The 27,014-nt window shown below is 38.5% G+C and overlaps 1 protein-coding gene and 1 long non-coding RNA gene across 5 annotated transcripts; one reads left to right on the top strand and one right to left on the bottom strand.

Annotated features, from left to right (window-relative positions):
• Nucleotides 1–209: 209 nt before the first annotated feature.
• VSX2 (visual system homeobox 2) lies at nt 210–26,112 on the bottom strand. Of its 4 annotated transcripts, none has more exons than XM_087951877.1 (6): nt 25,606–26,112; nt 24,374–24,458; nt 22,085–22,156; nt 20,205–20,328; nt 6,305–6,485; nt 210–3,996 (listed from the first exon to the last, which is right to left on the bottom strand). In XM_087951877.1, the coding sequence occupies exons 1-6, from the start codon at nt 26,060–26,062 to the stop codon at nt 3,602–3,604; spliced, it is 1,314 nt and encodes a 437-aa protein (XP_087808003.1). In that variant the 5' UTR covers nt 26,063–26,112; the 3' UTR covers nt 210–3,601. The 4 variants fall into 4 exon arrangements, with proteins under 4 accessions (XP_087808003.1, XP_087808004.1, XP_087808005.1 ...); XM_087951878.1 differs by having other exon boundaries at nt 210–3,933; XM_087951879.1 differs by lacking the exon at nt 22,085–22,156 and having other exon boundaries at nt 25,606–26,111.
• Nucleotides 6,817–8,636, top strand: LOC148133430 (uncharacterized). The gene is made up of 2 exons (XR_015747391.1): nt 6,817–7,880; nt 8,485–8,636. It is a non-coding gene; the product is annotated as an uncharacterized LOC148133430 (long non-coding RNA).
• Nucleotides 26,113–27,014: the final 902 nt, after the last annotated feature.

Genomic DNA, 27,014 nt, shown 5'->3' with positions numbered 1-27,014 from the left:
GTCAAAAACATACAATAATGTTAATTAGGAGAATCAGACAGTAATTTTAACAATATTCTTTTTAGCCTTGTATAGTTGAGTACTATGGTACTATGAGAGGAGCAGAGCAAGCAAAAAGGCAGAATGGAGATATTTTAAAGTTTGAGCCCAGGTTATGGAGGTCATTTTATCTCCCTATTTCATTTATTAAAATACTGACAGCTGAATACTAAGATTTAATATTTCTTGTTTTAAAAAAAGTATCATTTATATAACAGCAACACACTCATAAATAAAAAAGGCAAAAATCATTTTGCTCTTTATCATTATACATCTCTCTCTAAACAATCCTAATCTAACGTAGTTAAATAATGGTGTAAAAACATAATGGCCTTCTTTAATTTTCAATAATTCCAGTGATTTAAGCTAATGTATAGCAAACAGAATAATTGATCCAGAGAAATACTCAAATTCTTCTCTACATACTTACGTATATTTATGTATTTTGCATAACCAATTTGAACAAAAATCCAAAAAAGTTAATCAAAAGAGCAAACTATAAGCATTAAAGATGTGAGGTGAAAACAATGGAACTGAAATACGGAATATGTAGCTTTTCGTGGAATTTAAAAGTGTAACTTTTTAATGCACTTGTACGCTCTTAATAACAAGGAGAGTATTCATAGATGGTTCTGGAATATGTAATGCTTCAACATATTAAATAATCTAGATGGGATTAATAACTAGTAGGAACTCAATATTTATAATTATGGTAAATAAATATTCAAAAGTCATGTATAAAGCTTTTGAGCAGAAAAAAAAATCAATTATGCAATGCAAATATAGACACAGAAAACATCAAAACACAATAGGAACAAATAATCAGTGACTCTGTATCTACCCTCTCCTCCAATAGCAAGAATGATGAAGGGAGTAATATTAGAATTCAGTAATCCATTTTCAAAACATTACCAGACTATTATTGGTGCTCCTTCAACCAGATTTTCCTGTAAATCTAAGTGATGAACAAGGTATTGGAGAAAGAGGCAGCTTGCAATATGATGGGAAAGTATTAAAAGTCAGCTGTTCTCTGGCATCTTTATGTTTAATCTTATTTATGGTACTGAAGTAATGGTGGCTGATGAATTTGTCCCCAGTGACTTTCTCTAATATTAGTAAGGATAGTAAAGTTTAACAAATTCACAGGCTGTTTTGAGAAATAATCTTGATTTTTGTTTTTGGTATTTTTTCATCCTGATATAAGAATCCAGAATGGACACAACTGGACACAATGTGTCTTGGTACTTTGATTCAAGTGTTGGAAATAATGCAGTCTTCCTCAGTGCTTAAAGGGAAACGTTGGAAGTGGTACATCTCATTTAGCATTAAGTCAGGGTGGATTCATCTAAACTGGTGGTTTCTCTTAAAAACTTCAGTCTTTTAAGCTTCTGTTATGCATAGGCGGCCAGAAAAATAGCAATACTAATCAAATACCTCTTTGAAGCTTTTTACAAGAGTTACTAATGTGCTGTTTCTAAATGTCCCTTTTGTATTAGTAGTTTTTGTCTCGTGCTGAGATACAACCAATTGTGGCCTAAAGGCCATAAAAAGGTTTTTATTTGATTCAGATACTGCCTGTGTTGCAATATCTAGACAGCACTTATTAGTTATACTGCAGCATCATTCTTGTTCATCTTCAGTCTGGATTTATTCTGATTTACATCTTTACAGAAAAATGGCACAAAATCACAAATTTCAAAGACTAGTTGTTACAGCTTTTTATCTTAAACACCTCAAATACCAACTTTTCTTACCATATATACAATATTTACATACCATGGGTTATAATCTAAAACACCAGATAACTGGGAGACATAGAAAGGGATTATTTTCAGCAAGGAAAATCAATGATAAATAAAACAGCTCTTGTCAAAAATAAAGATAAATAAAAATGGGGACTTGCTATCCTGAGCCTTCACTGAAAAAGAAAATTGAGCTTCTTAGGCAATGTGTACATGACTTGACATATTATTACTTAAATGACCATAAACTGATTATAAGTATTTGCTAATACAGTATTGTGATTGTATCTTTACCATTTGCTGACTGCAACACCAAGCAAAGATAGTTAATGAATGATCACTATGATCAAACACTTCTGATAGAATTTTCATATTAATGTAAACACAATGCAGTACTAATAGGTTTCTAAAACTGCAAGTGAAAATTTCTTTCTCAAGAAACATCACTACTAGAGGTAAGTGACCATCAGTCTTACTCTCTACCTCTTGACTTGAATTTATGAATCATAAGGAAGCCATCCAGGCTCAAGAGCAGATGAAACCACACTCTTGCTTAATTAAGTCATTATTCACAGTCACTTAGGGATATTGAATATCAAGTATAACAACTGGAATTTATCTCTTAGATGCATTTCTCACACCATCAACTACCTTATCTAAAGCTAAACATAAAAGATTCGGAAAAGTGGCTGGGATCTGAGTTACACAATATGGCATCCAGATAGTCTTGGTACCCTAAGTGCTCCATTCCCAACCACAGCAATTCATAATTACTTTACAATATATGGAACATCTTCACTGGAATCAACTCAGTGTTTTACAAGTATCTTTTATTTTATTGATATGATTTCTCCTGAAATGCTCTAGGGAAAAATGGCATATTTATTTCAAGATAGTAAGCAAAGGCAGGCTGTGACAAGCTACATCTGGATACCTTAAACAGTCCAAAATTAGATATTAGGCAAGGTTCACATTGCGTTAATAGAATAGGGCAGCTGAACCTCTTAAATCAAAAATGCTGATAATCATGAACACACTCAGTATGAGGTAGGGTTGCCACCTGATCAATTTTTAATTTTGGGTTTATTTTGGGAAAAGAGTGGTTCCTTTATTATATAGCCTTAATGTCAGACAATGGGCAGTTTTAAATGAAAATATAAATATGCATAATTAAGCCTTTTATTCTCTTCTGGGAAAACTAACAACCTGACCGAGTCAAGGAGAAAAATACTTATTTTGATCATTGAGTACAGACAGCATGGTAAGCCATTATATGGTTCGTTTGCTTTGGCTTAGTATGTTGTCTGAATCAAACATTGTGATTTGTAAACTAAGGTATATATCTTAAATGTGACAGCAAAACTAAACATTGAAGCTTATTCAAAACACCATGGTTAAAATAAAACAAGGTCTTATCACAATGTATGAATCTAGATAATGAGATGACTATTTTTAAAGATGAAGTGAAAATGGAGTAACGGAGGCTGAATAGCAGGTGAGGGGACAATATTGTAATAAACTGAACTTGAAGGTATTCAATGTCCACCTCCCTCTCCCTGCTTGAAATGGAGGGAGGCAGAGCCCAAGGGCTCCTGAGCATAAAGATTGCAGGGGCAATATGCTCCTGGGGGAATCAGTCTCTGAACACACCCAACACAAGATGGCCTTAGCCTGTGATTTCCTGAAATGTATAGAGACCAAGTGGATCCACCCTTCAGGTGAATAGGGACTAAAGGAAGGACCCCATTAGTCTGAGAGGAGGCTGAAGCTAGATAAGTCAGTCTTCAAGGAGATGGCTGATTTCCCATCATCCCTTCCTTCTAAACCAGTTTTTCGTCCTCTTGTAATAAATCTGATTTTTCCATTTGCCGATCATCCTCTGCCGTGGCTGCTTCTTCCTCTTTCTCTGGCTTCCTGACTGGGGTAGGAGGATCTCCAGGGATGGTCCCCAGGACTTTGGTGCTATGCTCCTGGGCTTTGGCCCTGAGGGCAGCAATGCTGTTCTCTCTGAGTTCCTCCTGGGAAATGGTAGTTTTGGAATCTGGCCCCCTTTCTTCCTTGTCACTCTTGTCAAGCTTGGGCAGGGCCTGGCGTTCCATCTCCGGCTTCCTTCCTGACTCAGCCGCTGCCTCCAGAGACTTTTTGTGCATCCCTAAAAAGAATTGTTGGTATTCGGGTTTAGAAAAGCGCCTGGGCATGGGAAAGCCATCTTGAACTGAAAACAGTAAAGATAAAGAAAGGCCAGAATTAAGGAAAAGCAGAAAGCCTTGCTTCAAACAGCAGTCACACAGAGAGCCCAATGAAGGGGCCCTGCATGAGGAAGACCTCCAGCTAATTCTCTGACAGAAACAGCCAGGCTTGAGGAAAAACTTACACCAGTGTTCCACCTATATATATTTATCTTTGTATCTGAACCCTGATGTCAAATCTGCATATTTTAGATTGGAGGAGGAAGAAACATCCTGTGTGGGGATAAACTGTCCTTAAATAGTGCTAAAAGCAGGGTACAAAAGGAATCTATGCTTATAAAGAAACACAAAGATTTCTAAGATAGCAATTTAGTGGACTAGGGCAGAGGAAACTAAAGAGACAGCACTCCCTAATTCCATTAGGCTGCAGAGTTTCACCCAATACAGAAGTGAATCTGTATGCGAAACAAAACCTTGAGGGAAATGTTAACCTCTGCAGGCTGCTTTTCTTTCCCTAATATATACTATCCGCCCCTGTCCTTTCAATTCTCAGTTTCTTGTAGACTGAAGAATGAAGCAGTACATTTATAAGAAACCAGGTGTTAAATTTGAAGAATTAGTCTGGAAAAGCAGAAAAGAAAAGCTAAGGAAGAAACAGGAGTGCATGAGAAAACCGGCTACTATATTTAAATAGCTTTAAAACATCAGGCAAATTTGTCATAGTTAAGTTACTTGTATAGAGGGTTTGTTTGCTGCTGAGCCTCCACCGTGCTTGGCACACAGAAGGGAGAAGGGAAAAAGGCTTCTTTATGCACAATCAACAGTTGAGAATGGACTTTTCATCTGACTACCATCTAACTGATAAGACTACACTCCAACCACTAATGTGCCATGCCAGGGTGCTCCTGAAAGGAAGGCCTAAGAGTGGAGAAGAGATGTTTATCTTTTGGTCTCCTCTTAAATAATACCAAGGCTGACCAAGAATTTTGGAATTTATGAATGCAATTGCTTTCAAGATTTGATTGTAAACTACCAGAGGCATCAAAAAGAATGCTGGACTAGGAAAACTCTTGGTCTGATCCAGCAGAGGTCTTCTTACACTGGTAGTCCTCAATTTATGACTGGGACCAGAATTTCCAAGGCACTTGTTAAATGAGTCACACCAATTTTACAACCTTTTTTGTCAAAGTTGATAAGCAAATCACTGTAATTGTTAAATGAATCACACACTTGTTAAGCAAATCCAGCTTCCCTCATTGACTTCATTTGTTGGAAGCCAGCTAGGAAGATTGGACATGGCAATCACATGAACCCTGGATGCTGCAACTATCGTAAATACATGCTGGTTGCGAAGCACCCAAATTTTGATCATTTGACTGTGGGACATATGATAGTTATAAGAGTGAGAACCAGTCATAAGTCTTTTTTTTTCAGTGCTGTGGTAAGTTTGAGTAGTCCCTAAATGAATGGTTGTAAGTCAAGGTCAACTTATATGCATAAATCTATCCAAACCCTTAAACATATTTATTACATGGTCTGTGATTACTATTGTTTGATTTAGAAAGCTTCTAAAAATCTTTAAAGAATCTCCAATTTTTTTGCGCAAAGTTATCAAAAGTTTATGTTCTCAGCCAGCATGAATCATCTGGCAGGGGATTCTCACCATAATAACAGTTTACCACGTGGTAAACTGCTGAGAAAATATGAAGAATGTTTTTAGCAAAGATATTGTGAGAGCATAATATAAAACACAGACTATTAGCATTAGACAAAAAGGTTTTATATTCCATAAAGTTTAATAAAACCTTCCATTAAAAAACATTATGGTAGACATATCTGCTGATCTGTGCAACCTCTATATTCAGTAGAGAGGCCATAGTGGAGCTTTATATTTATAAGTAATCCATGTTTAGATATTTCTTTCCTATGCTACAGTGGTGGGATTCAAAAATTTTTACTACTGGTTCTGTGGGCATGGCTTGGTGGGCGTGGCAGGGGAAGGATACTGTAAAATCTCCAGTCAGAGGTGGTATTTGCCATTTCTCCAAACTACTCAAAATGTCCACTACCGGTTCTCCAGAACTGGTCAGAACCTGCTGAATACCACCTCTGCTATGCTACCTATTTTACACAATACAAACTTTCTGAACAGATCTTCCAGGTGTGTTAGCCTAAAGATCCATTATCTACCTTCCACCATGGCTAGTAATCCAAATCACATAGCGGGCACAGTATCAGGAAATGCTACTTTAATTCCCTTCCACTCTGTCAGAACCCTGCCAGGGACTCTGGCTATAACAAAATATAGATCTGTTCTCAAGACTGAGATCTTACCCAACAGCCAAGGAGCACAGGATTCCATTATGCCATCCTTGGCTGATTTCAGTATGGATTCTGGCAGTGGGATGGAATGACGAACCATTGCACCATACAGGCCATATTCTGCCATTACACTGCTTCTTCCCCAGCATTTTTCTCTCTTTCGCCATTTGGCCCGTCGGTTCTGAAACCAAACCTGCAATAAGAAAGATTGTTTAATAAGTATAATTTCTGCTGCACCCTAATGAGTCAAATTTAAATAGATGAATACATAAAACAGAATAAAAGGCACTGACTAGTCCAGTGAAGGGTTGTTTGTATTTTAAAACTAGTATCCCTAAAGATTATTTAAGGCCATTTCATTCTTTGACTGAGAATGAGATGAAACCACTTAGCCTGATTGAGAATGGAATTGTACACAACACTGTTTTTCTGAGCCTAGAACATTCCATTTATCTATCTATCCTTCCTTCCTTCCTTCCTTCCTTCCTCCCCCCCTCCCTCCCTCAATTGTAATAACTTCCCAGTCAGACATATGGCACAGTTTTTCACTCTCCCTGCCATCACCAAATACAGCTAGATATTTTAATAGCTTTTATTTTTACATTTACTTGCAAACCTACTCCCCAAAGCCTGTTTTGACTGAACAAGGTAAAAGCTGCATATGGGGGCATGGTATTTTGAAGAGAAGATAGACACTATTAACTGAAGCATGGTTTACTCAACTCAATTTGCAGTGTACTTTGGATGAGAAAGTAAAATGTAACAGCTGAGTTCACAATACTCTAATCTAAATACAGATGGTTAATTCAGGATCAAACAACCATAATTTCACTGTTTTCCATAACTCATTGCCATTCACATATCCTCCCCAACTAGCACAGCCTTGTAGTTTGTTGCAGATTGCCAAAATCTGATTAATTTTTTGCAAAATTGGGCAAAATAATGCCATTAGACAAATAACTTCCCTTAATATCCCTTTGTTCTGTTCAAAAAGGTAAATGCCAATATTATAATGACCCAGAATGTGAATTCTCTACCTGGTTCATACTGAATTGTTTCATGTTTAAATAATCACTTCATATATGGACACTCCTATGATGGAACTGAATGTGATTTGCAAATTCCAATGGACTTAGTGCAATCTCAGTCTTGACTTCATACAAGGTCTAAGTAAAATGGTGCATACTTTCCCATCCATTTCCACAGTATGACAATACAGAGTCTGACCGCTCAGTGCAGGACTATAATTAATTCTCATTATGCCTTTTGTGCAAGTGGCCTGGATTTTTGCCTCTATTTAACGGAGGTCAGAAAGAGAGAAAGGAAAAGTGAGGACGGGTCGGCTATATAGGGAATGCAAGAAAAACTTCTAGTCGGCTGGTTTTTAACCCTCTTGGGTAGCGCAGACACATCCCGTTGGCGGCACCCACGCTTCCACCATTTCGGCCGCGAGCCTAGCAGAAATCTATTAGCGCCTGGGGAGGGGGGCGCGCGGGGCGCGCACTTCCTCTCCCCTCGCCTTTTTCCCACCTCAGAGAGAAGCCTCAGCTTTGAGATGAAAAATTGCTCGCGGTCTATTCAGGAGGAGGTAAAGGAAGAGTCAGCTCCAGGGGCAGCCCAGGCCTGATTGAAAAATAAGTTAATTTCACTTTGAATCGATGGGCCTCAGGCACTGAAATACCACGGGAAATTAAAGCGGCTGCTCCCTGGGGATCGGCGCCATTGACCCGCGCTAATTAATGCCGTGGCGGTAGTGAAGTTCTCGCTCGCTTCTCCGCGAGACAGCCACCCCCTCCCTTCAGCGGCAAGCATAGCCCCACACCGCAGCCACCGGCTTTTTCTCATTTAACTAATTAAGCTAGAAAATTGGGTGTTAATTTGTTTAGGGGTGCTTTTTTTTTAAGCGCCCCCCTCCCCCCGTCGTTTCCCTCCCTTTCCTCTCTTTCTCCTTTCCAGGGTAGGCACGCGCCGTCCCCGGCGGAATGGAAATGAATGGTGGGGGCTCGCTGGCAGATGGATGCTCGGGGGGTCACTCAGCAATCTTCTCCGACTTGATTGCTTGATTAGGTCGTTAGCACATTAAAAAAAAAAATTGCTCTCCGTCTGGCGCTGTCCTGATGAGTGGGCCGAGGCGGGAATCGCCTGGGTAATTTATCTTTTTATACAGCAAAGAATTTGATTTCAATCTGCAGATATATCGAAGCGCCTTTGACACCTGTTTAACATTACAGCGCTGACAGCTTAACCCTGTGATGACTCCGCTGGGCGGCAGCAGAATCAGGCAGGGTGGAGCAGGACGAGTCCCCGGAAAAAGGGAGGTCGTAGCTGGAGGAGACTTCAAAGGGGATTCTCGTAAGAGAGAATTTGAGTAGAGAACCCTGTAGAGAGGAACACCCCTCCCCATTGAAAGCCCCCTGAGATTAACAAAATGCATAATTATACATATACATTTTATTGAATTGCATTGCCGATTGGATATTAAAATAAGGTTGCAAAATTATGCTTACCTGAAAGTTACCGGAAACACAGATCAAACATCAGTTGGTGACTTTTTGTTTGGGTATTTTTTTGGTCACCATTACCATACATGCTCATATTTAAACCTGTATTTCCTTTGTTACAGCAATCAGTATGTGAAAAGTTTGTGCACTTGGGTTAAATAAGGATAGGAAGGATATTTGTACACTAATCATATGATCAATTTGATATTATTTCTAAATAAGCATTAATTCTTATTCCTAAATAAGCATTCTTATAAATGCAATATTAAAAATGTACTGATAAGTAATTGTAATTGTAAGCAATTAGAACTGAAATATTTTAGAATTGTCAAAGTAGCAAAGGACTGTGAATAATTTGTAGAAATTAATGTTACTTGATTGTAACTGTTGGATCATGACAGTGATTTAACTAGGGTCTAACTAGGCTAAGATACCTGAGGCAGAATATTCTTACTAATAAATTATTTCACAGTTTTTGCTGTCTTTTAATGTAATCCAAAAACATACTATTGGAAATAAGTTATATCATACCTTTTCCTATTGTGGAGAAAGAGATCAGTTATTTAAAGATTTCATGGGGGATATTGCCTTAATTGAGAACTAATGTTTATATTCAATTATTGCTGTTATTATACTATAGTTCTCACTTTAAGTATTGTGAACGATCTTGAGCTCATATAAAAAAACTTTAAGCTAAAGCTGATTAGTCATCACAGCTAATAATAACAATTTTCAAAAGAGCTTGGGTAGGGTAATATCTAGTTCAATGAGGCTTGGATACAACCCAGGAACCTGTTTGTGTGAGCAGCAGTGGTTGTGCATATACAGGTAGCTGTCAATGTACAATAGTTTGTTTAGTGACCATTCAAAGTTACAACAGCACTGAAAAAAGTAACTTATGACCGTTTTTTTACACTTAGATCATTCTGGCCTCCCCACAGCCATATGAATTATATTTGGATGCTTGACAACTGATTCACAGCTGCGACGGTTGCAGTGTCCTGGAGTCATGTGATCCCTTTTTTGTGAGCTTCTGATGAGCAAAGTCAATGGGGAAATTAGATTCACTTAACAATCTTGTTTCTAATTTAACAACTGCAGTGATTCACTTAACAAATGTGGCAAGAAAAGTCATAAAATGGGGCAAAACTACTTAACAAATTTCTCGCTTAACAACACAAATTTTGGGCTCAATTGTGGTCGTACATTGAGGATCCTCTGTATTGTAGGAAAAAAGGATATATACCTAAAATGTCATGTCTTTCAAATTGCCTTCCAATCTCAAAGAAAATTCTCTTCTGGTCTACCCATCTTATTCATATACATAGCAAAAATAGGAACAATCATTGAGCAAGTGGTAATTTACTACTCTTGTTTATGTGTGATCATCCTGTGATAATAAGACAATACAACTGTGAATAGGGAGGAACAGTCTATTATACACATCTGCATTTAACCAGAAAAGTAAGACAAGGATACAATTTACCATGTGGCTTAACAAACTATTACAACTGAATAGTTTATGAAGAAATTAAATGCAATTATAGTGAATTTCATTTGATATATTTTTATGCATATCAGGTATAGTGAAATCTGAATATGTAAGCAGACTCATATGCCCATAGTTAATGCACACATGAATTTGTGTTTGTATCCACTTTGTTCCATATAATAATATGTGTAATTAAATTGATTTATTTTTAATAGTATAACTGAAAATGCCAATCTAGATATATTTGTTGCATAGACGTACAGTATATTGAATGCTTCTGTATAGATTATTATGTGATTAATCTGTGTAGATTATTATGCCTATAGAATAGCTACCAGAAGATGCATGTTTAAAAAAAAGTTGGTATTCTAATTAATAAAAAAGTTATAAGAGCTTTACAAAAGAGTTCATATAAAAATGCTTTCTCATCTGAAAATGTCCGCACAGAAATCTTCACTCAGCCCTTCCTATCAGACTTCCATATAGTATTTCTTCTTGTTGTCTTCGTCTTGTCCGCTAGATGGCTCCATGCAATGAAATTTTACATTATCCAGTACTATATGTTTTCTTTCCTGTTTTATCAGTGTACAAATTCAAACGCGAGAAGTGCTCTGTATTAAGGGATAAATTCCATTGATGGAATGAATCAGGTACACTTTCCTGCTTATTTCAGAGCAAAAGGTATTGATTCTGGATCTTGTCAGAGTGATGGAATGTTTCTCCCAATTCCATTCATTTGCCATGTCCTTTAAAAATATTAAGAAGAGCTTCTTCTGACAGCCATTATTTATAAATCTAGCCTTATTTTTATGACCCCAGAACTTGAATATCTATAATGTTAACTGTAGGTCTTATTTATGAACAGAAATTCAATGGGCATGATGATTATACACCAGTAGGCTATGTTGCATATTTAAACTTAAAGTATAGAAAATGTCACAGCGCTCCTGGGAATAGGAATTATTCTAGAGTACTGTCTTGCTTAGCACAGGAAGTGAATTTTTATATACTGTATACATACGGATTTTATATCTGTTGCATGATTAATCTGTTGTGACAGATTGCAATGTATGAAAAGGAAATTAAAATTTTAATACTAAAGTCAGCATATACAGATATGCATACATATAGCGTGCAGATAGACACCCCTTCAAAAACTGTTTAAAGTAATATGAATATAACTGGTATGATCTCTGGTTTAAAATCAATAAGCAGCAGAAACTAAATAATTATATTGCTTTTTTAAAAAGTTCAGCAAGTCTATAGAAGGAAGAACGTCTGTTGCAAGAAAACTGATCTGCTTCTGTTGAATTAGGGTTAATTAATACTTATATCCTGTTTAAAAAGTGATACCTTTTTGCCACTTTCTTGAACAACAAAATGACTCCTTTTTTAAAAAAACAACCCACTGCACTGTTTTAAAATTTGTTGTATTGTTTGTCAATGTAAATAATGTCCAGTATAATAAATATATGTGGTTAATATCTCCTTCCAAAATTAGGCCCACCAAATCTACCAAACTCTCCTTCAAAATGGAGGTTATGATAAAACATCTTAGGACAGGGGTGTCAAACTCACATCGTCATGGCAGGATCACATGACATATTAGGACTTTTTCCCCCTTCGCTAAACCGGGCCGGGGAGGGGTCAGCATGTGATGCATCCTGCCCGTGGGCCATGAGTTTGACATCCCGGTTTAGGAATAGATCTAATCTAGAGAAAATACTACATGAAGCATTATTTACAAATCCTTTGTTACCTCAAACTGTATCAGACATTCATTCATCACAGCAATCCAGTTTACCACTCTGTTATAATCAAAAATTCAAGATATCTCTTTAAACTTGTAAGAAAAAGATATTAACCCTTACTTTGCTTACTATTGAAATTTAAGCAGGCATTTAATTCTATAAACACAAATGGAAGCTATTCCTAGATGAAGTGAAGACTGCGACTAGCATTTTTCTATTTTATTTAGTATGTATTTGGACATATACCATCTTACATTTTTTAAGGTTATAATGCTGGTTGCTTTTTATATGTTCTGCACATGAAGGGCTCTTACTCCAAAGTTAATATATATTCTGTATGCAGCTTCCAGCTTTTGTTTTTCACTAACTCAGAGACTGACCTTTAGTACTATGATTTCTGTATTTTGGAATAATTTCTCCTCTGCAGCACTGTACACCAGATTCTAATGTGATGTGTTTTGTGTGTTCTTTTAGTAACTTGCTTTTTTACATTTGCTGATAAAATTTTATTTTGATTCTATATTTAATATATTTGTTATTCTGTTTTACATTGTTTCTAGTTTGTTTAGTTTAGATTAGTTTTACAGTATTTATAAAGAGATTTAACATTTCTTAAATCAATAGTCCAATTTTTAAAAAGAATTAACTGCAGCTTTCTTGGCTTATAAATAGAAGATTACATTCAGCATCCTTGGAACATTTCAGCAGAAAACTTAAAATAATACACTGAATAGGACTTTGACATGTGTTTACTTAATTTGTCCACCAGAGGGCCAAACTGATATCCAGTGATCTCAGATCCACCACCAGAGGGCCAAATTGATATCCAGTGATCTCAGGTCCACCACCAGAGGACCAAACTGATATCCAAAGGTTCTCAAATTTTTCTTTACCATATAATCCATAGATTTTGGGAGTTTGAATATTCAGTTAATGCATAACTCTTCCTTCATTACACAGTATATACTTTTCCTTTGCATATATCATTTAGGAAAGCCCATGTGCTTTCTTGTAGCTCCCTCAGTAAGCTTTGGAGATCAGTAGTAGACAGCAACAGCATAAGAAAAGTAAAGTGTTGTGTTATGTAATACCAGACTATTTAGTTCATATTAACTTAAGGATGGAGTAGGAAAACCTTTTCCTTGAGATTCTGCTATGTTCTAATCGCTTTACATTTATTTTTGAAACTTACCTCTTCCTTTTCTGTTTTGAAATCTAGGTAATGTCTCTTATTACAACAAGTTCCTATAAGCCCTATCCTATAAATAACAGAGAACAACAGACTAACAGAGTTAGAAGGGACCTTGGAGGCCTTCTAGTCCAGCCCCTGCTCAGGCAGAAAATACTATACCATTTCAGACAAATGGTTGTCTCTTCTTAAAAATATAAAATCATTGTCCTTCTCCACTAGTCTGAACACCATTAGATCTTTTGTACATGTAGTCTTCAACTTATGACAACAAGAGCCCAGAATTTCAGTCATAAGGTATCGCAGTCCCAAGTCAAGGGACCACATACTCATATTCAATTTTATGATTTTTTACAACTAACATAGTCACCATGGTTATTAAATCATGTGATTGTTAACTGCATCATATGGGCAGAGTTTTTTGCCATTTTATACCATAAAAAATTATGGCCACATGACTCCAGGATGGTGCAGCCAATCATAAATGCAAGCCAGTTGCCAAGTGCCCCAAATGTGATCACATGACTGCAGGGGGTGGTGGCAATTGTAACTTACGGGACAGGTCATGAGTAGCTTTTTTTGAAGTATGTTCTAACTTCCAAACAATTGTTAAGCAACCGGTCATTAAATAAGTACTAACTGTAATAAACATGCCAGATCTTTTCCTCGCTTCACAAGAACTTGAGTGTATTTATTTTTGCTTTAATTGCTTGTTTGTTTACTTATATCTGCTAGAACCAAACAAGCTTCTCATTACATCCATCTACACAAGATGAATGGATAAAGCAGGTCATAAAAGGCAATAGTGCAAATGCTTCACTACCAAATCTCATAAAGCTTTAAATGTCAAAAAGAGAAATATTCAACAGGCTCATGGAGATCAACTGAAGGGTACAAGATTCCGAGCACTGGTGAAATATGTTGATGAGCACCCTCAAACCTCTGCATTCTGAATCAGCTGAAGTTTCCTGGTGGACTTCACGGGCATCCTCACATACCGAGTATTGTGTAGCTTAAATGAGAGGTGATGAAGGTATGAGCTACCACAGCAAAGCCCTCATGCTTCAGGTAAGGCCACAACTAGTGAACCAACTGAAGCTCAACAAAGACATCTTTGACCATAGCCCTTATTGTGCCTATCCAGGAGGACTGCCCAAGTTGGAAGCTATTCCTTCAAGGTGAGATCAAAAGGCAAGATACCTTGAATGGGCAAACAACACCATCTTTTTTGCTTCATCCATTTTATTGCAAGACTTTGCCTTACTCATCAGAACAAAGTCCATCTGTGAGGAGCGAAGATTCTCAAATCTGAGAACATACCATGTGAAACAGTCACAGCACCCAGGCAAGAGTTTTAAAATGGAGTTGGACACTCCCAGACAAAGTCGCTTAAGCAATAAAGGAGTAGAAGTAGAAACCTTCCACTACTGTATGGGATTGAGCTTGAGTTCGAAACTACTCAGTCAAGTTTGCTTTTCTTCTTCCACCAGCACTCAAGGCGTCTCTTCTATCATTTCAATTCCTGGGGATTCTTGGTAAATAAAGGAACTAATCAAAATCAGTGAAAGGAGCTTATGCTCGTCCTGGAGTCCATGAATCCTCTGCTTAAACCATCTTCCAAAGTATAGAAATTGAATAAATTCAGCTCCGAGGTTACACTGCCAAGCTGCTGGCTCTTTCATATTCTCATTCTTCAGAAACAAAGTCCTTTTATAATTTTCTCTTATAGCAGTTGTAGTACCTAGTTTAAAGCTCTTCTCATGATTAACTGGCTGGCCTTTCTCTTATGATTTGATCTTTTTATCTTCAGTGTATTGTCTGAATGTATATGTGTATACAAATAGGTACATTTTACTAAATTAATATACCCTTCCTACTACCGTGTTTTTTAATAAGGGTTTTTTTGGCAAATGGTGGCGTCTTTGGGGTGACTATTTGGGAGGGCGGTGGCGCGGGGGGGGGTGGTTGGGGGGGGGGGGGGGGTTTGGGGGGGGGGCGGTTGGGGGGGGCACACCCGTGGTTTGCAACAACTTCCGGTCCCTCCTATCCTCCCCCATTTGCATGTTTTAATATGGCCTTAATTTGGGGGGGGCTCATTTCTGCCTATAAAACATGTGGGACTTCCTACTGGGGAGATTGTGGAGAAAATACTAAAAGACCCCAGTTATTTGATTAGACTGAATCATTTTGGACCAGATTCCATTTATTTTTTTTCTGGAAATTATAATGGTAAAACTGATAGGATTTTAATTCAATAGGTCTAGTTTTGCCTAATATGTTGTCACACACAACACACATTGCAGAAACTATGCTAATTAAAATTCACATCAGCACATTGGGAGAGTTGGGACAACAGGCTATTACTGGATTTCCATAGAAGCAACCTACTTATTCAGAATTATCTTGTGAGTAAAAGGTACAGTTATTTTCATTTCTCGTTTAAGAAAACACATGAGTTTAAATGAGACATTTTTGAGATGTGTGGTTTCCAAAATTCCCGTCTGCTCAGATTTAGATTTGTTTAGAAAATACACAATTTGGAGTGTTATTTCAGAGATTTCAAAAAGTCGTATAAACCAGGAAATACATTGTGTCTCCCTATTCATATGCTGTATCAAGGTTATTTGCAATATTTACTGTGCTATCATTTTCTATGACCCTATAAAAAGATATGAAGTTAAATGTGTATAGGAAAAGTGGGACATGGTCTGCATGGCTGATCACAAAACAGATAGTTGCTCTTATTCCCATTGCTTTGCAGAAGCACAGGGAAGTTAGTACGGCATTAGGCACTGTGGTTTAAACCTTTCCTGCCAGTGAGGTCTCCAATTCTAAACCTAAAAAGCATCATTTAATTAAAACTTGTATATCCAAAATTCACTTATTGCAATTCTAGTTAACATTTGACATTAAAAATTTTTTTACAGATTCATTTATTAAAAATATCACCAAAATGTTAGATAAATTGTAATACACTTGATTTTTTTGAGATGCATTAATAATGTTAGTGCCTTGCTTTGATAATGGAAGAAACCTGGATGAGAAACACTAACATTTGATATCAGGCCAAGAATAATGGGAAGGAAATTTCTAACGAAGGAAAAAGTGAGTTTAGGTATAAAACTTTAAAAACATGCTTCACTTTCTAACATGAAGATGGATATATTATTAAGCAAATCAGATAAATACAAGCAGTATCCTGAAGAATAATAGATGAAAGAAAATACATATTTGAGGAAAACAGGTTAGAGTAAGTGAAAAAAAATAACACTGAAGAACCAATACATCCAATTGTAAAAGTCCTTTTCCTAAAGTTAAATATGTATTTCTTCTTGATACAGTGTTGCAATGAAATCAGAATATTTGGATTAGTGGATAAAGGGATCTATCATAGTGCCCAAAGCCAATCAGGTCATTTCAGCAAAAGTAGAAAATCCCCCAGATATGTTTACCTCAACCTTAAAATATAATATAAATAATTAAAAAACTAATAATTTGCACTCCTGCCTAACAATCTAACATTCCTGTGTGAGCTCTACAGATTGGATTCCATTTGCTCTTCAGGCAGTCAAAACACATGAACTGGATTGAGGGGGGAATGCTAGAGGAAGTCTGCCATCCCTTCTGCCAATTATTATCCACCCCAGTTTTTCTGAATCAGTAATAATAACAGATAATCAGAGTTGGAAGGGACCTTATAGGTCATCTAGTCCAACCCCCACCCAAGCGGGAGACTCTACACCATTTCTGACAAATGGCAGTCCAATCTCTTGAAGGTCTCAAGTGATGGTGCATTATCTTCCTTGGTATGACAAGAATTAGTAAAACCTTATTTATGTTTACTTTTATATTTAATTTCCTGAATTGATTCTCAGTCTAAAGAAATTTCTTTGAAGCTAATATATGGTTCACAAATAAACATGCCCCAACTAACATCCAAGAGGTTTTTCTCATTCTAATTTCTGAAATAATATTTCATCCATAACAATATCAACCATAGTACTGCAAATTTAAAAAATACAGTATGAAATTAAGTATCACTGTCAATTAAAATATCTCAGAAATAGTAAAGCAAACATACATAGAATCCAGCATCCACATTCTCCAGATTTTATTGGACTCATTAAAAATAATCTCACCTGATAACAGAGCTCAGACAGGTCTTCCTTGAGAGGAAGGTCCTAGAAAAATCACTATTAAGGAGGCCTAATTATGTATCCTATGTATCTTGTGATACAACACTGTTTGCTCAGCACTGAGATTGTTAAATTAGTGTCTAAGGAAGGACTTTACACTTACCTAAAGCATATTGAGGCTAAAAACACTAGAAAGCTAGCTCAGATAAAATGTATTTTTCTCCAACACTACAACTTAACAATTGAGAATTGGGTAAAAGTAATTTCCTCCCAGTAATTTACAACGTTAGCACAAAATAAAGCATTAACTGGAAAGCCTCTCAGAAGCCAATACAAATGGTCTGGGATTACTGCTTCTCTTCTGGATCACAGTCCCCATAGTTGTAAATCTACAATCTTCACTGACAAAAACAGGACCATCACAGACTGCCACGCTCCCTGTGATTGGGCAAGCAACCTTGCTATGCACTACAGGCACAGCAACTGATACCGTTCTCTCAAAATTCCAAATATGCCCATTGGCCAAAAGAGTTCTATCATGAGTCATTGGGAATAACCCAAAACAGCAAGTGTTAATACCATATAAAATAATTGCTGAGTTAAAAGGACATGAAGTAAAATCTGATTACTAATATTAGAATCTCAACTGATATAAGCCAATATCAGTTCGATAATATCAATGAACTTCAAGGATAGAATTCTTTCCTCCCCTTCCATTTTCCATTCTTGGTGTATTGCATTGCACACTTGATGTCTTGTTGCCAGGTAGATTGATAAATTGAAGGAAGTTCAGTAAAGAGCAACCAAACGATTAAAGACCTGGAGAAGGGATGATTTATTGTGCATAATTTAAGTAAACAGTTTTATAGTTTGGCTACTCATTTAATTGGAGGATGCTATAGGAAAATGAGATCCCAAAATATAATGGGCAGAAGGATGGCAGAATATATGCAAATATATGAAGAATGCAATTGTAAATAACAGGAAATTGTTGTAGTCTTCACATAGTTATTCTAATAAAAAGGCCAATGCTATATTAATACTTAATGGTGGAAGCCCTCATGAGAAAATGTTTAGATATCTAGAATATAACTCTTAGTCTTGCTTAGCCAGCTATGGTTCAGTCTATATAAACTATAGTTGTTCAGCTTTTTGGCTTGTCTGGGCCACCATGAATGAAAAGGAATTGTCTTGGGCTGCATATAAAATATATAATTTTGTTAATGTACTGTATATAAATAACAAACTTCCTTTATTTTTTATAAAAATCTGTGGGGCTGTCAAGGGCCATGTTATTCATTTTTAAATAATTTCTTGATGAAGTAATTCCTTTGCAAAGAACAAGGTAGAAGGAATATGGCTCAATAATAGAGAATTGTTTTTTGCATGCAGAAGATCATAGGATTACCTATATTTCAATTCTACTGATGCCTGAAAGCTCTATCTATTCCATTGCTATAACTGCATTGAAAGATATGCTAACAAAATTATGTATTCTTACATAAAATAAATAGGGTAGATCCATCCCATTATGTAACTGCACCCCAAGACTTTCCAACAATGTATCAACTTCATTTTATATAATCTTTATAAAATCTAGCCGTGTGATGTATTGCAATATTTATAGTTTAAGCAGTTTAAATTGTTAGTTAAACAAAATAAGTATGGAAGTCAAGTGTTGAATGCCATTAAGTGTTACAATATGATGACATCTGAAACCTGGTTCAAAATGTAATGGAGCTGAGCCTTTTTGTTCATCAACCATTATTTCATAAAGCAACTATATTGCTATATGAAAACTGTAATCTCGGGCTATACTAAGTTATTTGATGTTTGGCTGTTTATGAACGCCTCTAAAACAGAAAGTCTGAATGAATTGTTATTTCCATCATGAAGAATTAGGATAAATCCATATGTTTATAAACATTTATGTTAATTTTTTAACATAATTTTTTGGAAATAATGCCTTATTCTACTCTTCAGTAAACCTTTCTACAAAATTAATTTAAAATACAGTATTGAAAAGGCGGAATTTAGTAAAGAACCAAAATATTAACCAATTCTTTGCTCCTAAGGTCACTTTAGGCATAGTTTCCTATCACAGGTAGTAGCTCCCATTTCTCGTAGGTGTTCTATTCCCATTAAAACTGGATGTGTGAGCTCTGGATGTGAAAAGTACCATCTAGTTGCAGTATCAACTTTTCTCAATGTCAAAACAGCTAACATGAAGAACCAGTCCCAATTCTCCATCTTATGAAGGTCTATTTTCCAAGCTGATCCAACTATTCTAAGTACCACTATACCTTTAATATTCCTTAGTTTTCCTGATTGTTTATTACTCTCTTGATCCTGATTCATAACTATTTTGGACAACATGCCTTTTATTCCATTTGGATTAAAAGCCTTGCAGTTACAGAACTTGCATGCATCCTAAATCCTGATGAAGTCTTATGGAAAACTACTACTTATTTCAACATTTTGTTAATCTTCAGCATACAAAAATAATTGCTTCCTCTTATATAAAATGTCTAACTAATAAAAGCTTGAACAATTAGTACAGGCTTAGGCACACATGAAAGCACACCAATTCAGCATTATCTTTGAGATTTGGGGTGAATCAGTTACAAGACAGTCCTTTAAAACAAACTTTCTGAACCTTGTGCCTTCCAAATGTGTTGGATTATAATAATCCAGCAGCCCACATTATCAAATTCACTGGCATCAAATGGGAGAAGACATATCTTACAGAGTACATCACTCTTCAAAGAAAGCAAAGTATGCTGAAAAAAATTAGTGAGTAGTCATGACATGCAATGAATTGAATTTCACACCAATATGATTACCTGTATTCTATCTTCAGGAAGTTCTGTTTTCATAGCCAGCATTTCTCTTGCATAAACATCAGGATAATGGGCCTCATTGAATGCTTTTTCCAGTTCCTCCAGCTGGTAGGATGTGAAGATTGTCCTAAAGGGAATAAAATTCACTGATGAAAAAAGTTAAAAGAAAAAAAACTTAAAAAGCACAGCAGTGAAGGAAAAATTAAGAACATGAATACATCATATAAAATAGTTATTCTTAGGATGAAGAATGCCAAGGAAAATCCATTGGCTCTTCCCATCCCAAAGGTGCTTTTTTTTCAAAAGGCAACTTCCTCAGAGCTGAAGAAGCTTTTCAGAAAAGAAGCAAAATGTCTTCAAAGAAAAACCAGAAAGTCCAGTTGCCTCTTGAAAAAGCACCTTTGGGACAACCATGACCTGGATGACAGAATCTCCATGGACTTCCCATTTACTGTAGAGGAAAAACTGAAGACATAGAGGGTTATGATTGAAACAAATGGACTTAGATTGCACTCTTTCCATAAAGTACATTAAAGCGGAGGTGCAAAGCTGTAGCTATTGTGGAAATAGAAATAGAATTATAGAACTGAAAGGGACCTTAGAGGTCTTCTAGTCTATCCTCTTGCTCAAGGCAGGAGTCCTTATTCTATCCCAGACAAATGGTTTCTGGTCTTTTCTTCAAAAAAAAAACCTGCAATGAATCATCCTCAACTCCAGGAAACAAGCTAAACTAATTGCTTTCACAGTTAAGACATTTCTCCTTAGTTCCAGGTTGGGTCTCCTTCTAACAAGCTTCCACCCATTGTTTCTTGCCCTGCCCTCTAACAGGAATTAACCAAATGTTTCCATGAAAACAGAGACATTGTTTTCTTTAAGAAGAGGAGGAGAAACCTAAAATATCTGCTTTTCCATAAAAACTTAAGGAGGAGAGATACATACATTTATCACTATACTATTATCTACTACTTCTAATATTTCTGAACAGCTATCATTTACAGTGTGGGTTCCTTCATACCATCTCTCTTCTTAGATACTCTTCTCTGAGATAATAAATAGAATCTGGTTTTGCTCATGTACACTGTAATCCTAAATGTTCCAGTGTGAATGTTAATAGCTATATATAACAGATATAGTGACACCAAATATAAAAGCTACTCCTATTGGTCTTTAGATTTATTCCTGATTAAGTCAGCTTTGTTTTTGTTTTTCAAATGAAAATTTGGCATCTTGTTAAAAATAATGGGCACAATTTAGTTCCAGGTACTACAGAAGCAGTTGAATTAATAACAGGTATGGATTAAAAAACAGTTCCAAATTAGTACTGTCATCATTTCCTTTTGTGGAATGTAGCATTAACATTCATTAAGAGTTCCATAGTGCTGCAACAAAACCTAACAAGAGGATTCCATAAACTCTACCACTATTGATCTAGTTATATAGTTGTAAATGCTGTGAAGTGGAGCAATGTGGGCTTTCCTTATGTATAACAGACACTGAACAACAGATTTTATGATAACATTCAAGTTTTCAAGAACAAAGTCCATCTATTTTTCTGCTTTTGCAAAATATTGTTTACATTAATGTTTTCAAAAGAAATTATTTTACCTCCAATCCTTAATTGACGGAGTAAAGTAACCAATGTGTTACTAATGATGTAACATTATCCTTATTATCTCCTTTCCTAGCATTTGGAAACTCCAATCTTTCCTCATTTGCTAATATTTTATTTGTAAACAATATACACTTTACAATGTAAGAATACCTATCTTCAGGAATTTAGCTTAATTCCTCGGTCTGTGATTTTACCATTCAAAACAATTAATTTCATAGTAAAGATATGCTTCTTCTAAATCTCAATAGCCTAAATTAGGAGTTCTCCTCACAATAGGCATAAAAAATAGCCCCTGGAATTGAAAAGAAATGGCAGCACAGCTCCAGAAGGAGATGAGAGATACCTGCAGAGGCAAAAACGTGTGGATCATGTTGTGCTCCAAAACTGAATAAACATCCTGACTAATTTCTGAAGCATAAACATTCTCTGGTTATAAGATTAACCTTCTATGGAAGCCAACTGCATTTCAGTGTTTTTCATCTCCATATAAAAGCTGGTGTCTGCATGTGCCTAAGCACGCATACAAGCATATAAACAAATTGGAAAATAATATGAAATCAACCTTCCAAGAAAAAAAAAACTGCTTCAAAAAGAAAAAAAAATCAAAGCCAAGATTGTAAAGATTAAGCATTGATTTTTAAATATTTACATATTTCCCAAGAGCATTGTCTAGAGATATCCAAATTACCTCCTAACATGTAATTGTTAAAGACTTCCATCAGCTTAATAATACTAACATATCGGGGGCTGCTTCTGCCATCAAATCTGTGTTCTGCTGTCTCCAAACCTCGTCTTGCTCTCCCAGAATGATCACCTATATAGAAGGAGCAAGCTTCTGTAATGCCTCATTGCCTTTCTCTCAAAACAAATTGCTTCCCTTATTGTGCATTATTTCAGAACCCAAGAAAAGGCAGGGTTTTTATTTTTAAATTTGTCCACTCCTTTCGAGGGGAGATAGAATTTCTGTCAAAAAAATACAGGCAAAATCCACCCTTTTGAAATGTAGTCCTAAAATTTGTTTCTAACAGATTCTTTCAGATACTCTGTAATAATAATAATAATAATAATAGCTAACCTCTCCTCTCTTGCTCAGGATATAGAGTGGTGTAATTTCTCTCCACATTGCTACTACTTTTTGAACATTTCCTGAAGACAATGTATTTTTTAAAAAATATTTGGAATTATTAACATATTCAACACTAAAATTCTCAAATTTTTGAAACAATTCGTTCTAGACTCAAATATAAACCCTGCAAGAATTCTAACACTGATCTACTACATAGAAGGCACATCCCTGTATATTGGCCCAATTCATTGAAAAGTTCCTGCCCTTATTTGTTCATATATCAATAAAAATGGGTATTATTTGTTGCAATTTCAATTGTTGTAATTCTCAAAGCAAATAAACCATTCTTTTTTGTTATTTTTTCATTACAGCCAGCCTTGCATGGGGACATTTAACATAATACAGATATTCTGCTTGTTAGCAAAATTAATCTTTCCAAATCATATCCAGGTGGACTTGCTGCTGAATACACAAAACAGAACCAATATGCAGAATGGGGGCCCAACACTGGTTTTTGTTTTGTTGATTACTTTGGTGGGGAGAGGGAAGGGAGCAAAATGGCAAGGTCCTTCTTGGGAGTCTGAGTCAGTAAGAAAGGAGAGCAGACTTTTCTTTGGGTGATTCCCCCAGCTTTACAGCAATGTGTTTTTCAGTCTCCAAACTGTTCAGGAATATTTTCAGGTATTTTTCTCCCATCTAGAATTCTCCAGATGGGTTGGGTTACAATTCCTGTCACCTCACACATTGTATTTCATTGCTAATCACACAAAAAAAGTATCAGCATCCTTGCCAAATGGGAAGGAGGAATTAAAATGTATTTTACAGACAAAATAAAATCTGGATAAATCAGTGATGCCCTTGTTGAGAATCCGATCACTTACAGAAAACTAAACGTGAATTAAAAGCTGATCCGGTTGGGTGAAGCAATAGTTTGATTTGTAAACTGCTCTAGCACACTAATTTATTTGCTTTATTCACAGCCCTTAATGGCTTTAGGGAAAGTGAAGTGTATGGGAATCCTTTGGACAGCTCCTTCCAGCAGCTCTGAAAGAAAAACGCTAGAGATAGGCAGGTCCCCTTTGAGATGTTTGGATTTGATGGTTCAACAAATAAAAGTTAGGAGAACAAATAAATGTAAAGCTTGGCCGGAGAAAATCTAGCCCCTGCCTTCTTTGGAATTGTGCTTCAGAGTAAAACCTGAAGGCCAAGGGATCGTTCAGGAGGATCCATGGACAAGAGGCCGCGACGCTACTTGCTGGAACGCTGCTAGACCATCGCTCTGCCGCCCTCCCCACCCCACCAGCCCCACCGACAAGGAGCAACTTGAACCTGAGGGGGCTACGGGGCGGGCAAGACCCAGAGCTGCAAGGCCCGCCAGCCAGCAAAACCCCGGCAAGCGCACCGGGCGGGCGAGCGGCAAGTCCCGGGACTGGGGAACTAAGCCCTGCTGGCCCAAAGCGCAAATCCCGGCCTTGAAAACGAAGGCTGCCTTACCTGTGCCGTCTCTTCTTCCGCTTCTTACTCTGGTTTAAGGTCGATTTCGACATTTTTCTGTCCGTGGAGGAAACATCTTCGGAATCTGAAGACAGAAAGGCGGGAGCGATGGAGAGGGCTGCTTCTTTGGGGAGTGGGGTGGGGGGGTTTCTTCCCCCCCTCCCCCGCGCTCCGCGGAACACGTCAGGCTGTCACCCGCAGGCCATGTCCGAACTTTCTCGGATCGGGGCTTTTGTGGGGAGGATTTCGTTTGATCGGATTTCGCTTCCTGCGGGCGCCCTGTAAACCCTTCCAGTCGGGAGACGCTCGCTGTCTTCTAGCTACTTTTTCCACCTCTTTTGGGCCTGGGTTCTAGTTCTAGTTCGAAACCATTCTCCCACACTGAGATTTCGTTTGTCAATCATTGGGGATTTTAAAAATATTAAACAAAACGGAAAGAACGATCTAGATGGGAAAGCAAAAGTTATGTAGAAGAGAGAGAGCCTTTTTACACTATCGATAAGTAGGAACTAAATCTCTCAGGGAACTTTTTAGTCCTCTAATCTTCCCTGTATTTACAGGTCGGGAAAAGAAAACTCTGGACTTTGGAAAAAGAATATAGAATAAAGCAAGGGGGAATTTTCTTGGTGGGATCCCTAAACTAACCGCGCCAACGATTTCCCGGAGCATTGTGTTATTTTAATGCTTACCATTACTGCATTTATCTTTGTATTACTTTGGTTTAAATTTTAAGACATCAAGTGATTCATGCTTATTGCCTTAGTGCCCATTACTATACACGGGAGTTTTAGGCCAATTCAAGCCGCACCGCGGCTGCATTTTTGTCCCGAAAAGGCCGAAGAGTTCTTTGAGCGAGGTTTCTTTCCTACAAGAGCTACTTCTCACCGTTTCGTATGTCGGTGTTATTAATTTTATTTCGATACACTGTGTGACTGCAAGGCGCTTAGCCGAAAATTGCTCACGTCCGACAAAATCGGGTAGGTCTGAAATGAGATCGAGCTGGCTCAAAAGCGCATCGGGGAGACTCTTAAACCCTGCCGGATAGGCTGAGGGCGCAGCGATCGCCGCTTCGGGATCCGCTGCAACAGACAGGTCTGTCTGGAGTGGTTCGCAGCACCTTGTCAAGGACAGACATCTCACCTCCCGGGATAGCGATTCCCAGCTGTCCCCCAGCTTCCTCCCGGGCCCAGGGCCCTCCTCCCCACTGCTCTGTTCCGCCACAAGAGCTCTACCTGAGCTGGCCGTCTGGCTGGTGTCTAGCTGCGCGGGGGCTCTGCCCAGCGGCTGCAGGTGTACGCTGGGCGGATCGGCCAATACCTCCAGGAAAGTGGGCTGCGCGTAGAAACCCGGGAGGTTGCCGCTGCTGAGCAAGCCCATGCCCACGCCGCCCACCCCGCCTGGGCTGAGGACGGAGCGGGCCGCCAGCAGGTGCCCGGCGGGTAAGGAGTCCAGGGCTGCGCGAGGTTGGGAAGGAGGGTCCTTGTTCAAGCCCAAGATTTCCTGAATGCCGAAGCCGGTGCAGCGCGGTGCTGTAGGGCCCGAGCTAGACTTGGCCCCTGCGGCAGAGCCCCCCACTACAGCCCCTGCCCCATTAGAACCGGAGGCCGGCATAGGAGGAGGCGCGCCTTCGGGGGCTTGGGGTTTACCGGGCAAGCTGTGGGCCAGCGCATCCCCCGCTTTGCCCGTCATGCTGTGACTGGTCCCTTGTGCCCGCTCCGGGGAATGCTCGGGAGCCCCCGCCTCAGGCCCTTTTTATACGCCCAGGCTGGTGCCCAAGCGGGATCAGAACCGAACAGCCAATCACAGAGGCCACCCGCGATTAGGAATTCCAAAAAGCGGGGGGGCGAGAGAGAGAGAGAGAGAGAGAGGGTGAAAAGAGAGGAGGCGGGGGAGAGGCTGGTCGGCCTGGGGCGCGCCGGGAGCAGAAGCGCGCGGAGGAGCCCAGCCCCAGCCTGGCTCCGTGAGATGAGCGAAGGCACCAAAGAGCGTCCAGACCAGAAAGAAGCTCTGCGGCCCCCCACCGCTTGGTGACAGGTGTGGGAGCGCTTAAGGCCAGGTGACTCCGAGGGGAGAGTCAAGCGAAGGAAACGGAGCCTCCTCCGAAGGATCGCTGGGCCTGGCGCCGTTCCAGGCCGGGCCCTCGGGCGCCTCGCGGTTGGGAGAAAAGCCCGTCTCCGCCGAGCACCAGCAATTACCAGCGAGGGGCATTGCCGAGGGGACGCCGTGCAACGTGGACGGCTGGAAAGAGGCCCGGAAGCAGCAGGAAGCAGGAAGAGAAGCGGGGGGGGGGCTCCCCTGGCTAAGCAAGTGGGGGGGGGAGACATGGGGAGGGGGCAAAGCGAGGGGCTCCTCTCCCCCCTCCTTCCTTCGGATGGGAAGGCAAACGCTGCCTGTTCGGAAGGGCGGCCAGCCACCGAGGTGATTTCCTTTCAATTCACCAATAAAATCGCCTCCCGCCGCTTCGAGGCTTATTCAAACGCCAGTCCTGGCTGACTTCTGCCTATTCAAAACAGCCCGGTGGAGCATTTGCCACTGTTAGGGAGATGCACCTCTGTGCAGAGGGTGGCTGGCTTTCTAGCTGTAAATTTCACGGACAGCACAACGAAACAAGGAAGTTGTGCATGCTACCGGTACTATATTT

Source organism: Notechis scutatus, chromosome 1, assembly GCF_049901735.1.
Source record: "Notechis scutatus isolate UNSWTSFEM ecotype Mainland chromosome 1, rNotScu1.2, whole genome shotgun sequence".
NCBI lineage: Eukaryota > Metazoa > Chordata > Lepidosauria > Squamata > Elapidae > Notechis > Notechis scutatus.
Note: the sequence above shows the minus strand (reverse complement) of the source record. Positions and strands in the feature narration are given on the sequence as shown.

Bases quoted from the DNA above. Each gene is read 5' to 3' on its own strand.
- VSX2 (XM_087951877.1), bottom strand. From the start codon at position 26,062: ATGACGGGCAAAGCGGGGGATGCGCTGGCCCACAGCTTGCCCGGTAAA. The intron at 22,157-24,373 runs GTAAGGCAGCCT...TTGCCTCTGCAG, and splicing joins CGGAAGAAGAGACGGCACAG to GTATCTCTCATCTCCTTCTG. The intron at 3,997-6,304 runs GTAAGATCTCAG...TACTGTTTTCAG, and splicing joins CTGTGCTCCTTGGCTGTTGG to TTCAAGATGGCTTTCCCATG.